This window comes from Styela clava, chromosome 7 (assembly GCF_964204865.1).
Source record: "Styela clava chromosome 7, kaStyClav1.hap1.2, whole genome shotgun sequence".
Taxonomy (NCBI): Eukaryota; Metazoa; Chordata; class Ascidiacea; order Stolidobranchia; family Styelidae; genus Styela; species Styela clava.
This window is the reverse complement of record NC_135256.1, coordinates 10,342,459-10,357,581: the sequence shown is the minus strand read 5'-3', so window position 1 is coordinate 10,357,581 and position 15,123 is coordinate 10,342,459. Positions and strand designations below refer to the sequence as shown.

The 15,123-nt window shown below is 35.4% G+C and overlaps 3 protein-coding genes across 6 annotated transcripts in view; 2 read left to right on the top strand and 1 right to left on the bottom strand.

Moving 5' to 3' along the window:
* LOC120328941 (ephrin type-B receptor 1-like) overlaps nt 1-15,123 on the bottom strand; it is a 61,638-nt gene that overhangs the window by 20,564 nt on the left and 25,951 nt on the right. The window contains exons 11-16 of the mRNA XM_039395529.2: nt 14,626-14,822; nt 13,790-13,922; nt 13,209-13,323; nt 12,946-13,034; nt 12,067-12,195; nt 11,252-11,440 (exon numbers count right to left, since the gene is read on the bottom strand). Coding sequence (XP_039251463.2) covers nt 11,252-11,440; nt 12,067-12,195; nt 12,946-13,034; nt 13,209-13,323; nt 13,790-13,922; nt 14,626-14,822 — 852 coding nt within the window. The remainder of the gene's footprint in view (nt 1-11,251; nt 11,441-12,066; nt 12,196-12,945; nt 13,035-13,208; nt 13,324-13,789; nt 13,923-14,625; nt 14,823-15,123) is intronic.
* On the top strand, nt 580-6,787 carry LOC120328942 (uncharacterized). The gene is made up of 7 exons (XM_039395530.2): nt 580-724; nt 1,749-1,814; nt 2,983-3,062; nt 3,529-3,677; nt 3,793-3,922; nt 4,812-5,078; nt 5,599-6,787. Exons 1-7 carry the CDS (start codon nt 720-722, stop codon nt 5,640-5,642), a joined length of 741 nt encoding a protein of 246 aa, XP_039251464.2. The 5' UTR covers nt 580-719; the 3' UTR covers nt 5,643-6,787.
* On the top strand, nt 7,714-10,948 carry LOC120328945 (uncharacterized). 4 transcript variants are annotated; one of them, XR_013477223.1, is made up of 5 exons: nt 7,714-7,846; nt 8,409-8,484; nt 8,741-8,923; nt 9,185-9,826; nt 10,852-10,948. XR_013477223.1 is itself a non-coding variant. In XM_078114200.1 (4 exons), exons 1-4 carry the CDS (start codon nt 7,833-7,835, stop codon nt 10,879-10,881), a joined length of 303 nt encoding a protein of 100 aa, XP_077970326.1. In that variant the 5' UTR covers nt 7,714-7,832; the 3' UTR covers nt 10,882-10,948. The 4 variants fall into 4 exon arrangements, 2 of the variants coding, with proteins under 2 accessions (XP_077970326.1, XP_077970325.1); XR_013477222.1 differs by having other exon boundaries at nt 8,741-8,927; XM_078114200.1 differs by lacking the exon at nt 9,185-9,826.

Sequence of the window (15,123 nt, the reverse complement as noted above, 5' to 3'; positions counted from 1 at the left end):
TTTAAACAATGTCGCCTAGGAGAAGATGTAGCCATACTTAATTTTTGCTCCAAAAATCTGCAGCTCAATTAAAACAATGCAGCTTATTATTCATGTCTGACTTCTTTATATATAAAATTTGATTTTTACAAGGCGTGTGATGTCATAATCGTTTGGCATACATCACAAAACATCACAATAAAAACTTACACTTTTAATTATAACGCTAAAATCCATATAGAAAAACCCCTAATTTTAAGGTAAAAAAGGTATAAAATACCAAATATTTCAAAAATTTGACCTGATGAGAAAAACGAGTATGATTTTTGGACTCAGCACCCCCAAATTAATCTAAATCAGTTTAGAAACCTTGGGCATCAAACAATGTGTTGGCCAGTGTAATCAATGTGAATTGACAGTGGAGTTGTCTTTTATTACCAGTATTTTTCCACTTATATTCGAGCAAGCGAACAAATCACCAAGTTGGAAGCTATGGTAAATACGCTCCTTTTGACGCGTCGGTTCACATATAATATTAATTATGGGGTATTCCCCAGGTGCCGCGAACGGGTTTTTATGGTACACGGCAGACTAGCTCGTGACTATGAATTCATTATTTCGCGCATTTACGACAAGAGGTGGCTCACGGTACATTATAAAGCAGTTAGACTTAAGGACTCAATCTCCGCGGAAAAGTATAAAAAGATTATCGTGTTAGCTGAAAGGTCCATTGAAACAACATGAGGTGAATTTATATTTTTTAATATTAAATTGTTTTAATGGTTTATTAATTAAACTCTTTTCTGTATGGTATAGCAGGGCTACTCAACTATTTTTACCCAAGGTCCGCATACAAAACTTCAAAATTGTTTGGGTCCGGTCTTTCCAGAAATTATATTTCGGCACTTCCTCGGCCGGATAACAATTATTAGGTAATCAAGATTGTTTATTATGGTGTTATAAGTATTTTCATATATATATATATTTAAAACTATGAAAGTCATTTTATAAAAAGAAATTTAAAAAGTGCGACTATGATCCAAAATAAAGAATTAGGTGCGGTCCGAATCGAATATTCGAATGGTCCGGATTCGGACCGAGGTCCGCCAGTTGAGTAGCCCTGTGGTATGTATAGTACTATAGTTCAAAGCTTTTATACACTGTTTTATTATTCAATTGACAGAATAATTGAAATCTGATCCGAAAGTGTGATATTTATTTAGCTATAGCTGTATTTTATATCAGGCTACAATAATTATTGAATTAGTACCGGTTTCTGGTTTGGATATTTACATTTATATCACTATAAACAGATAAATGAATGTATGATAAAATACCAAGCAAAACTGTTTTTAATATTAAATAGCGCCGAAAAAATAAGTCGAGGCTGAGTTTCTCAATGATGATGCCATGACAATTTTGACAATAAGTTTCGCTATTATGGGGTTAAATAATGATTATATAAACAATATTGTTAAGACCATTCCTTAATATTGCTGGGAATATTTGGCCATCCGATGTTACAGTATTCGTTTAACATGATGTAATTTGCCGGCGGTTTATTCGTTGTTCAATGGCCAATGTTTGTCGAAACTATCTCAATAGAAAGAAGCCTTTAAAACGTGTTATACATGGCTATGAGACGAGCTAAATAAGATTCCATTGTTCTCGGCAATGACAGCCGGAGAGAATAGTCGTCTCCCTTTCTCACAAGGTTCAGTCGAGCAAATATTATCTGATTTTAAATCATCATGTAAACGACTTTTCAGACTATTGTTCGTGGCCGTACTAATCGCTTTCGGTGGATGTCTCACAGCTCCGACTGGAGATTACAGGTATGATAATACTACTATCTGATATTAAAAAAAGCTCTATGTGGTATAAAATTGATGGGTCTCGTGTAGTTTCGTACCTAACGTACTTTTAGGGGGCGTAGCACAACAATTTTTTGATATGACCATCCTAACCCGTAATGACTAGGTCATCCAAAATTTACGTCACTTCGACATCACAATCACGCCATAGAGCTTGCTAAATACACGTCCGATCGCCCGAAGTGGCATCTGCGTCGACAATATAGAACCGACTGACGTCATCGATCTCTCTCCCATCGGGATCCTAGCGACGAGAAAACGAGAGAAATAGCTGTTCGATTTCGGGTGCTCGTCTGCGCGTCTTGGATGGCAGTTCGTATAATTCCAAGGGCTCTATTACGCCAATGTGACGTCGTAGTGACGTAATTTTTGAATGGCGTAGTCAGGTGGGGGTTAGGATTGACACGTGAAAAAAAATGTTATGCTACGCCCACTAGAAGTATGTTAGGTACGAAATACATGAGACCCGGGTCTGATGAAGTTTAGTATAATATGTACTTCTGGTGGGCGTGGCTCAACTATATTTCCATATGTCATTCATAACCCTACTTGACTAGGTCATTCAAAAATTACGTCACATGGGGTCCGCTATAAAAAACGGACGGTCGTCCAAAACGCAGAGACGATCACCCAGTATCGATTTCTCTTCGTAACGATTTTGATATGCGGGAAACCGCTTGTTATCATCGGCGCTGACGCCATTTCTGGCGGTCATAGATATACTTCGGCAAGGCATATAAAGTAATCGTGAGGTCGCAGTGACGCAATTTTTGGAAGAAACAGTCAGATAAGAATGTTAGGAATAACATATGCAAAAATGTTTATGCCACGCCCACTAGAAGTAGGTGTGGTACTAAACTACACGAGAACTCGGAAAATGTGATTATATGAGATCGGTAAACAATAGGTATACTAAACTCACATCATTAATGAAATGGTTGCTACGGGATTAAAATTTGACGTTTCTAAACTAAGAATCTGTGACTGAGATATAGTTAGGTGCAACGCGATAACCACTTGACCGCAACATTTGCTTTTCAGTAAAAAGAATATTAGAAATATAATGGCTAGTGCTATTCGGTTCGCCAACATTATTTTGCAATACCACAAAGATGTTCTTATCATTTAGCACAACGCATACTTCTGAAACCGTTGAAATTACATCAGACAGAAATGATAACCGGCCAAACACTAATGTACCAACAACAGGTAAGACTAGTTGCAACAGAAACAACAACGCCCGTTTGAATACATAAATTAATATACACTGAAATAATATCTTTATTTTTGATTGTTATTATAGAAAAAAAAACATCATTGGAAAGTTTATTAAAACGAAAAAGATACCTAAAAATATCCGAAATATGTATTCAAATTGATTTTATAATAGTTAACTTAGTAAATATATGTGTTTAGTTGAGACTAATATTTTTAGAAATCAATACCAAAATTAAATAAGTGCGGAATTATACCTGTTCTACAAATAGTAATAATTAAAACTTTACATTTTTGTATCATGACGTCACACTTAGATAAATTTCTACTTTAATGTCATATTACCTAATATGGCGGTCCTGAATACGTCAGTATTGAGAGAAGCAATAGAATGGAAAAGTCAAAATTCAACACTCGGATAAAAATAATCATTATTTACCATTAACCATTACTATTTTAGCACCAGAAACGTTGCCCTCCGAGCCTACCAGTCCATTGCAGACTACGCAACTTACTGGTAGAAAAAGGAAAAATAAGTCACGAAGACGGAAAAACAAATTGGGAATTCCATCGGAAGACTTGAATGCCATAATCGTTCAAAAAATCCAGGTAGACCAAATAATATACCGTTCTTACACCACAACTCAACATTTTCTACACATCTATATATCACAATAATATGAATTGTAAATTGAATATTTAAAACATTTGTCTTTTTCCACAGCACATAGAATCTAATAAAAAAGAATGTGACTGGAGAATGGGGAAATATTATGATTTTACAACGAAGGATTGTGGACGGTGCTACCCTCAATGTGAATTCGAGAAAGACTTATGCGGAATTGGATGTGCTGGTATGTGTGATATTTGACTATAGTCACATGCCAAGGATAATGAAATTGAGCTAGCCCATGAAAACTTTCACGGGAAATCCCACGAGAGCCGTCATGTCGTGATAATTGCGTGCTCTTTAAATGTATAACGAATATAGCGATCAGGCGGTGATCATACAGTTTATATACCGAGGTGTAAATACTTACTCGTCACATGTTCAATTTTTTTTATTTTTTATTTAAGTTTACTCTAATTTGTATATATTTTTATGTATACTCCCCCCTCCTGCGCGGGGGAGGGGAGGGTTACTGGCGAAAGTACGTCAAAATAAAGGTATTGTGTCTTTTGTACAAAGCCCCCACCAACGCTGAAAATGAAAAAATAGTAGTTACTAAGTTAGAAATAGAAATGTAGATTTTCGATGGTAATTTTAAATCATTCCTAACGCTAACTAAAAAACTACTATTTTTTTTATTTATTTATTATTATTATATTATTTCAAACGTTTGTTTAAAATTCCACATTTTTGCGTTACTGGCGGGGGCTTTGTATAAGAAATCCAAAGTATTTAATTAAAAGGTAATCATAGTCACACGGCCCACATTGGCACACACACACATTGGCAGACGCAACTAAAATTTCACCTTTAATATAGGTATTTGCGGCAAACAATACAACTCTTTAAAGGACTGTCATAGTTAACGACCTTATTTTTTCATTCATTCATTTCATCAAATTTCTAATTTCGAGTACTTATCTTTCTAAATACTTTTTATGTCCTCTTGTATTGTAGAGGCCGGGGCTTTTGGCAAATTACCCAATTTCAAAAATAAAATTACTTGTATACAAAAAGACGGTGATTTTCCCTACAGCAAAAGCTGTAAACTGTATATTTTTCTAATTCATCAGCTTACTTCGAAAACGAAAAGAACAAAAAAACTTCAGACCGGAACATGATCATAGCTGTCGGTGCGACCGTATTAGCGTTTCTTTTTGCGATACTCTGCATTGGTTTGTTACGTTATCTTCGTTCGACACAGAAAGAATATAAAGAACAGGGAAAACGATTAAAAGACATGGAAGACAGAAATCGAGACTCACCTAATTCCGACAAAAAATCGATTCAAGCAACTGCACAAGATGGAGGCTACAATGAGGAAGACCGCGGAGATGGAGGTATTCGTTTGGGATATTAGAGCGCATGCGAAAAAGATGACGTCACAATGACAATAGCTTTTAGTCAATGCGGCATCGGATCTACCTATCACAATGGAGTCGTAATAATTCCATTAGCTGCCACTGTTTGACCAAAAATAAAACTAGTAAAGCTATTGGAACATTTCTATCACTGTCAAATGAAATAAGAACGTGATATCATATGGCCATAGCAACATAATAGGAAGTGATTTATTGAGTAAATGAACGAGACATGTTGGACTACCAGAGGCCCCGAGAGTTTGGGTACGTGTTTGGATGCAAATTGATTTGTCCACATGCCCCCCATGCTGTGGCGTCATGAACAAAAAGTGGGCCAAAATAGGGGCACCCAATAATCTCATTCAGCAAAATCACAAGTCGAATATTTTCTAAATATTTATATTATCCCGTAGAAACGTAACTGTTCATTGCTACAAGAAGACAATATTCAAATCATCCAAACATAATGGCGATATAACACATTCGATTACATTTTCAGATTCTGCTCTTAATCTTCTGCCAAATGCTCAGGACAGGGACTGATTGAATCTCACAATAACAAAATCACCAATATTCGTATTAAAAAATTTTGAATTTCAAATCCAACGGACAAATTATTTTTGTGATGTTTCTACTCTACCAGATTTAAGACGTAATCTTCAACTTGAAAACTCTTGAAAGAGACTTTTTATCAACGCAAAGATGAATCGAAAATATTTGAACAAAACTAAATACACCATGTGCTATTTGGTACAACTATATGCACACGCTTTTGTGTATATATATACAGTACTGGCATATTGCTTAGGTCTTCTATTCTTGTTGCTTGTTACACATTTTGTTTGTTAAATTTTTATTGCGACTTCATTTTGCATGTATGGAGTAGCCAGTGCATAATTATATCTACGTGTTTTAAGCATGTAAAATTCTAGAATTAAACAGTAGGTATGTACATAATAATGACAATGGTACCCAAACTAATTCGAAATAATATGTTACATCTTTTTCCCATATGTAAAACATAATTTTTTTTCCAGATACGACTATTTTAATCTGCTGATAGAATAAAAATGTGAATTTGTCAAAACAATGACAATGGGGTGCAGACAACTTTTGAAGGGGCGATTTGATTTTGCTCGCCTTATTTAGGATATTTACATTTTTTCGTTTTCTAGATATTGCGTTTCCCTCCACGTATTTTCAACGAGTTTTTTTTTTAAAAACATACTCCCGCCTTACTACGTGCGTTATCTCTAGCTTATCGTTATCTAGTTATTTTTGATGTTGGGCGCGAGACCAAAAAGGGGGCGCGGCTTTAAAAAATCGAGATCCGCTGGATAGCTGATGACGTTTCCCAATCGAGCAAGAATTTTCCCAGAGATGGATTTAGTTGTTTAGAGCAAGGGTACTCAACTGGCGGACCGCGGTCCGAATCCGGACCTTTCGACCATGAAATTTGGACCACTCTGCTTGTTTATTTTGGCAGCATAAGCATCGTTTTATGGTTTTAGATGATTTTGATACAATTTAAATACACAGCTATATACAGCTTGTCGTACTGGTACCGATGTGCGATATTATTTGTGTCCATATTTGTGAACCATTTATTGCTCTTGTATTTAATTCAATATTGCATTTGAAGTTTCGTTTATTTGATGAAATAAATTTTCTGTAATGTTCGGACCCCAGTAATTTTGAAGTTTCGTAAACGGACCTTTGGTGAAAATAGTTGTAGCCATGGTTTAGGGGGGAAAATATTACTTTTTATTTGTACACTAATATTGTTTAGTTGTTTAGTAATATTTCACACATATTAATTAGGCACGTTATGAACTATTCAGACTGCACAAAAGGTAGAGTGCGGGCTGCGCGTAAGGCAAGATAAGGATCCATTTAAACTAAAGGATTAACGAATAACGGAAACAATGTCTTTAACAATGCGAGGAAGAAATATAGCTCCAAAACATGCCTAGGGAGTACTTTATCGAAAAAAGTTGGGAAGCACTGGTATATAAGACCTGCAATTCCCCCACCGTGCTTGGAAAAGGTACTGAATTAAAAAGTCTATTTCAACCAGTTATTCCCCTGTGAAACCCCACAGGGCTCTCGCAATTGAAAGGGTTACCAGGACAATTTTTGTTTTATTTTTTTTCCCATTACCACACAAGAACGATTCTTGATGCTTCCCTTGGTTTCGACAACGCCATTGAAAGAAAACACAGGAAGTTCTAATGTGGACAGCGTATTCTGTTCATCGCCATGGAAATGTAAACTAGTTTTCTAACATTTCTTTATGAGGCGATGAAACAGGAAGAACCATAACAGAAATACCATCAGGGCCAGAAACCGGGGACGAACTCGCATGTGTGAAATTGCGCTGTGTTGGTCTACAAAAACGATTGCCTTTGTGGGCATGACAAAGACATAACGTTGCAATGCTCCCATGACATGACGGTAACCCGATCTGTCAGTTTGTGGAGGCTAATGAATATTATCCTTAGCTACCGTCGATGAAAACGGAAGTTCTTCAATTTTAATTCATATCAGGCCATGACAAAGAGTACTAATATATATATTATGCTAATTATGGTGAAATAACAACAATTTATGATTACTTCGTAATCGTTGCTAGGAAACAATCCGGTATATAAATTGGGGATTTTTCAAAAACACCTTCACACAACTATAGAGCAGAGTACACTGAGCGACCAAAGGGAAGGATAATAGTCAAAAATGACAACCAATAGGTAATGAGCATTCTTATTTGAGATTTTCTGTAAAGTTGGGCTCTCCTCTGCGCTGAAACCCGAGATGGAACAGCGATGATAATATAGTTTAGACCAGAAGTGTGAAATTGTTGTCGGTGGGCCATATATCTAACTTCGAGATGTATTTTACTCATGTAAACGCCTTTAAAAAAAAAATACAAAATGTCGGATTAGGATTTTGTGCTTGATGAAAAAAAAATCGAACTAAACGGCTTGACGGGTCGTGGTGTGGCCTGCCTGTTGCCCACCCTTGGTTTAGCCGAGCCTATAGTACTCTATACTATAGTATAGTATGTACAGGACAGACTTGTGCACATGTCGTAACTGAATCAAGCTTTTATGAATACATATTTTCGTATACGGCATTCACCAAGCATTTCAAATACCATGTCTGAAAACAATCGTAGTGTCGTGGATATCGAATATCCATCTCGGTAGAGTTATTGGTTGGCACATATAAATGACTGAGATAATTGTTATAATTATGAACAAAAGATTAGAATACTTATTTATATATATCAAGTCATATCTTTCAATTCAGATCTGCCATAATGCCGGAAAAGTCAAGTGAGATCATCCAGACGGCGGATTTGAATTTAATAATGCAGAAATTGGAGGTAAACATATAGTTACGTATAAGTAGTATAATCCATTGTTTAGAACTTTTTTCATAGAAATAGAAAATTTATAGCAAACTTTTTAAATAGCCAAAACAGATATATATATATATATATATATATATATAGGTATTGTCCTATCTATTACAAAAATTGTATAGAGCACATCGGTATTTTTCCTGGTGTAAAAATTCTGATTCTCTCAAAGCGTTTCAAGTTTATCTAAAACCTCAATGATCATCACGTTATTATTTAGACAAACAGCGTTCTACTTGGACTGATATTTGCGGGAATGATTTTGATGTGCTTGGTCGTGTTGGTATACAAGCGAAACAATCTAATGTGTTTTAGATCAGGAAAGTTTGAACCTAACGGTCCCGTACGTCGACGAAATTTTTGTTGCCATCCTGCTGACGACACAAACGCAAGTGAAGGAAAGGTATGTAAGTATAAACAAAATTTTTATTCCTTAACAATTAACACAGATTAGATAATGTGTATTATTTCGCGATACGTTATTTTTGTGAACTTGTGAGCGCTTTGTGAACTTATCTCTTGCATATATATAGATCATGAAGGAATGATAATTTTTTGCATGAAAGTATATTTTCATATACATTTTTCCATCTAAATTTTTTCCACATAATATTATTGCTAAAGTTGTATAATTTGTTTTACATATAACATTTACATAATACAGTTATAGAAAACATAGAAATGGAGGAGATGTAAGAGAAGATATCCACATGGTACACGAACCTGGATGATACGATGCTTGAAACAGCACACACTTTTCTTACTACACGAATACCATTTTTTAAGTAATGACCAAATGTGGTTGTTGACCGCAAAACAGATTACAACATTGTTAGGATTGCAATTAGCTTTGTTACAGACTTTAACAGTGTCAAAGTCCTCTTAACGCCTTCAATAGGCATTTGTGAAAGTAAAGGTAATAAAAAACGAGGTGAAGGGGTAAACGAAAAAACAAACGAAATTTGGAACTCTTGCTTTTAGCACAATGGATTCTCCTATACAATTCAATACCTGTGATTTTTGACAAATACAAAAAGCCTTTTCTCAAATTTCGAAATGGAGTTGGCTGTAGTTGCGGGGGTCCCAACAAATCATTTTATATTTTAATCATTTACCTTACCGTGAGATCTTTTTTAAAATTGATTGGTTTGTTTTCAAACATGTGCACAATCCAGAATGAATTTTCTATTGCCACTCTGCACACTCGTGTGCAGATCTCCCCGATTTAAAGATAACTCTTTTTGGAGCACCGGAGCAAATATGGCACTTTCTTTTCAAATAGTAGGATTTGAGTACATCGATTTCAGTGAATATTCGTTATATTTCTTCGTTTTTGTGTTTATTATTTCTTGTTTAAAATTTTGAAATTTGTATTTTCTCATGTTTTATAAAAATATAGATAAACATAATAGACACATAAATATATAGTATTTTATTTGTAACTGACTAAAAGATTCTGTCAGAATGACATTACGAAGGTGGGATTCAACGCAGTGACATGGAAATAAAACTTTATTAATTTTTACCTATGTGCGTCTTTTAAACATAAACTTCAGGGCGACACTGAAAGACTTGGCGGGCCGGGTTGTGGCCCGCGGGCCGCTTGTTACACATCCCTGTTTTTTATTAAATTCTTTTAGATTTGATCACGAGTGTCGCTCATCGATGACCAGTATTGGTTTTTCGAGCCTCTATGTATCCTGAAGGGCCATTTTTTACGTTATTTTCTATATTCTGTTCATGCAGAGTTTATTTTTAGTGAGTCAAAAATTAAAATACTGATTTATGATTTCTATCCTGACATGCATAACGATTAGTTTAGGGTCCGAACCGACCATAAGTACATATATGTATATATATCATAAGTACACATACACAACACTATTTTTGGTGTAATCCTGTAGTATGTGTACCAGGTTGGGGTTAGGCCATAACTTTATTCCGATTTTCCTTATTCAAAATACATTACGAGTTCGTGGACTGTTTGTGTTAGCCAAGTGAATATACGCCCTGCCATAGGCTTCCGTCCCTTTGGCCTTTACACAACTTGATGTAAAGTAGGCGAACAAAATTAGTTACCTTCATATTGATACACACACTTCTGGAGCCCCCATTTTGGTGCAATGTTATTACCAACTGAGTTAATATTAGGTAGCTTGTAATATAGTTTACTTTTCATACAATAACTTTTCTGGGGGACTATAACATCACCTACAATTTATATTAGTATAATAATGTCTATTGCAGTAACTGACAATGTAACAAACTTTTAAATATTACAAACAATTTAAATAAAAAAAAGCTGGCTTTCATTTGTTTACATAATTGCAGATGACAACGATAGCGACGACAAAGAAATAGTGGATATAGATATGACGGATGAATGAAGCAATACGATGTGGTATACTCAAAATATATATACGAAGAATCTACGCAAGAAATAGAACAACATCAAATCGTCGCGATTGACAATAACTATACTGCCTGTAACTGAAATCTTCGAAAGCCATATTAGTCGATATTTCAGTTTTTACTTTATGATAAAATTTAATCTTTTAAGTTATATTAAATTATTAATAAGTTATATTAATATTAGTTATTAATCTTACGTTATATTTTTAAACCGAAGAATATATGCATAGGTACATGGTAGAAACGCTCAAAAAGTACCAAACAACATTAAAGAGCTGGTTTCTAACATACATTCGTGTAAAATGCAAGGTGTACTTACTTTTTGTAACGACTCCTTTCAATACTAGTACATTTGGGTGGTCAAACTGTGCCATTGTACATGCCTCCCGTAAAAAGTTGAGTTGATCCTTAACGCTAGCTCCCTGTTTTAATCGTTTGATGGCAACTTGTTCCGTATTGCCAGATGAAGGCGATCCTAGTTTTCCTCGGTATACTTCACCAAATTCTCCTGAAACAGTTTGCATTTGTTATTAGTCTCGTAATCGAGAGTAATGTCCCTATTTTGCTAGTTGAGATGGGGGATATGTCTCAAATTTTTTCTGTTAGAACAAGGTTATAAACGAAATTTGAAGTATTTGATATAGATTATCTGGATAATAATTCATTTAAATAAATAAACGGCTAAAGAAAAAATGTGTAAATGTTACAAAAATGTTCCTGTTTATTTCGCATTTTTGTTATATTACACGACACGATATCTACACAATGTTATCCTTAGACATTTTGAGTAAAACTCATATAATATAAACAAAAGAGCGGTGCTCATAGACCAAGAAGAAGTAGTACGGATATGCAATATGTCACAGTAGACAACTGGTACTGCAGTTTTCACGACTTCGCCTGACCACCAAATAGTAGCGAACTTTTTAAGGTGCGCAATTTTTAATTTTAATGACGCCATCTCACTCAAAAAACGAATCGTATAGAGACTATAGAGCCCACAAAATTTTTTGAATCCTGATCCAGAAATTAAAGAGAAAAAGAAAACGAAAAAAATACTAACAAAATAAACAACAACAACATAAAAACAAAACGATCCATATGTACATTTCGTGTCCAATAAATGAAAAGTACCTTGTCCTATGGTATCTTCTATTTCGACAAAAGCTTGATCGATTTCGCATGCATATTCCCGAACACCTTTTTGTGGGTCTGGATAATCAACGTATAGACGTTGTGTAGACGAGTAAGAGGGAAGTTGAACTATGAAAAAACAAAAGAATATGTTCAAATATACGGACACAAAGGCCAAAACGAAGCAGTATCAATTTTTTTACAGTACTGGTATGTCTGACCACCAGATCACTGACACGTGATCATGGAACCAAGGCACGCAATTTCCAATTTTGATGACAATTTCGTCGTCACACAAAACTTCGAATTAAAAAACGAATCCCATAGAGCCCGTAGCTATTTTAAAATAAATTAAAGTAATGGCCTTCTAGTGACAACAACAAGCTATTACCCCTGAAAATTTAAAAGTAATCGGTCTAGTAGTGGAAGAGGCAAAGAGTTAAAGAAAGCATCTGGAGTTAAATTCGTGCAAGTGGGACAGGTGTGGTGCATGATATTTTTATGACAACCTTATGTGTCTTCGAATGAATAGGAAAGTTTAGGTTGGGGTCACAAATATGTCAATATTTTTTTTTCGATGCAATTTATATATGCATTTTGGGGCTCCCGAAGTATGCGAACCAAGATGGCGGACATCGGAATGTAATATGTGTACTAGGTTAGGGTTAGGCCATAATTTTAGGTATAAATACTACGGGAGGCTCTTGGCTAGTCTTCGAACTGATAATAGGACTAAAAGAAGAAAAATTGGAAAAAAATTATCGCCTAACCCTAACCTGTTGCCCTTGTTACGTTCCGATGTCCGCCATCTTGGTTCGCATACTTCGGGAGCAGCTGCATTTTCTTACACAATACTACAGTGATTCAGTTAGTACTTACCTATCAAATGTCTGGCATCCTCGAATGAATCTTCTTTGTTTTCAGATGAACCATCTTCAAATCTTTGAGATGCATGTGCTTTCCTACGTCTGACAAAATGAAAATAAGTTTTGCGATTTAAGCATATATTTGCAATATTCAAAATCCAATATCCTCTTCACAGAAAATTTTTGTCACACGATCAAATGATCACGTCTATTCGAATTACATTTTTTGAGATACAAGAAAGATAAGAATAGCGCCTTTTCAACGCAATCACCAACCTGTTATATAACAAATAAACGGTGATAATGACTGCCAACAACAATCCGGCACTTGCTCCGATTCCGATCAATACCGCAAGTCGACTTGAATTTGGTGAATTGGAAGTGATCGGGCCTAAAATAGTATACGATTTACATATTTACCCCGAGGGAGCAGAAAGTCGATAAGACGGTTTAATGGTATGGCGAACCACGCCTCTAGTCCGGTTAGCAGTTCATGTCGGGTGCCGGTTATTTGCAGATGCATGGACTTGATGGTGGAGGAAGCCGTAACCGACTATCAATTAAGTGAACCACCCTACGGCGGCGAGAGTCCAGCAATCCTCGCGCACCTATTTACCCACAGGAATTGTCTCTGCGAACCCATGCATGGTATTCAGAGGTTTCTATTCTGCAAAAAGTGTGATAAAAGTCCGATAACTTAATATTTCAGATAAGTATTAAAATATTATCTCTTTGTGTCATATTGTAGAGCTTCCTTAGACATCTATGTATATTAAGCCTTAAACATATTAATTCATTCCCAGTTATATAATATAAATTAACCAATATATATTTTCTGATCAAGAATGTAAACATACCCGTGTCTTTATTTGTTTGAGTAATCATCATGTGACTGTATCCACCGAATCCAGCCGCCGTTTCAGCGCGAACTTGAACTTCGTAATTTTTTCCTGGCTTCAAGTCCGATATTGCAATGGAACGATTTTGTGTCTGTAAATAAAAATTTTAGTGAGAGTTAAAAGTTAAAGATGACATAAATGTATTTACTCAAAATGGTGAAATGCACACTGATAAATGAATATTTTATATATAAAGTTTTTTTGCACAAGCTTGTAACTGGATAATCATAGTGCAAGTTCTCACGATATTTTGATTGACGATTCCAAGCTCAATCGATTTCAATGCATTACTTGTACAAATCGTCGCACTCCATACAAAGTGATTTTACGATTTTTAAGATATCTTAAAGCAATATGTCCAAAGTAAATTCAGTGTATCAAAAAACGCCGCGTCTCACACGTCTCCCACTTTTCCTACCTGACGCACTTGTCCAACTGTCCAGAGTTTGGGGCAGATATATATTGTGGGGGAGATGGTTGTTAAAGTAATCTTATTAGGTCGAATTCATGTTGCCCTCTGGGTTAGGATGAATATAATACTTTGGCAGTTCGAGTATTCATTGTAAATAAGCTACATACAATTTAGACGAGTGTGACAAGTGTGGGAACGTAGTACAAGTGTGGGAACGTAGTACCAAGTGTAGGAAAGGTGAGACACGCTATTTTTGAGGTACCTAATCAAATTGCATGGGAGGAAGCTAGAGTCATCAAACTATTTTGACAGTGACGATTTTCAAGCTCCTTTGCAGGGCTCTACCAATCTAGCAGGTTAAATTTATGTTTTAAAAACTTACTTCGTACAAGACAGGATTATTTGGCTCCAGTAGAAATGCACTCAAATCTCCTTTATCTTCATCGTCTGAATTTTTTTCACGGATTAAAATTTCATATCCCAGGACTTTACCGTTCGGATGTTTCGGCAAGGACCAGGCGACAGTAAAACCAGAGGAAGATGTCTCCACCGTTCGTACGTTGAGAACTTCAGAAGGTGCTGCAGGAAAGATGAATCAGGAATTTATAAACCAAAACTTGTATTGTTCATTTCAAAAATAACCTTATCATTCCGATATTAAAAGCTTGCTTCAAATGAAGTATCGGAATAGCTGAAACTCAGGGCGTATTAAAATTTTTCATGATATTCCAATTTTAGCCGATGTACTGAACTATTCACTAAAACTAATTGCGTTTTAGTGAATAGCTAAACAGGCCATCGCAATTTCTATCCTTTAGGATTTCAAGAAAATCCCAATAATATTTCAACAAACAATTTTATTGCGCATTTTCGACCGACT

Bases quoted from the DNA above. Each gene is read 5' to 3' on its own strand.
- LOC120328945 (XM_078114199.1), top strand. The intron at 8,485-8,740 runs GTAAACATATAG...GTTATTATTTAG, and splicing joins TAATAATGCAGAAATTGGAG to ACAAACAGCGTTCTACTTGG. The intron at 8,928-10,851 runs GTAAGTATAAAC...ACATAATTGCAG, and splicing joins CGCAAGTGAAGGAAAGGTAT to ATGACAACGATAGCGACGAC.
- LOC120328942 (XM_039395530.2), top strand. The intron at 1,815-2,982 runs GTATGATAATAC...CTTATCATTTAG, and splicing joins GCTCCGACTGGAGATTACAG to CACAACGCATACTTCTGAAA. The intron at 3,678-3,792 runs GTAGACCAAATA...CTTTTTCCACAG, and splicing joins TAATCGTTCAAAAAATCCAG to CACATAGAATCTAATAAAAA.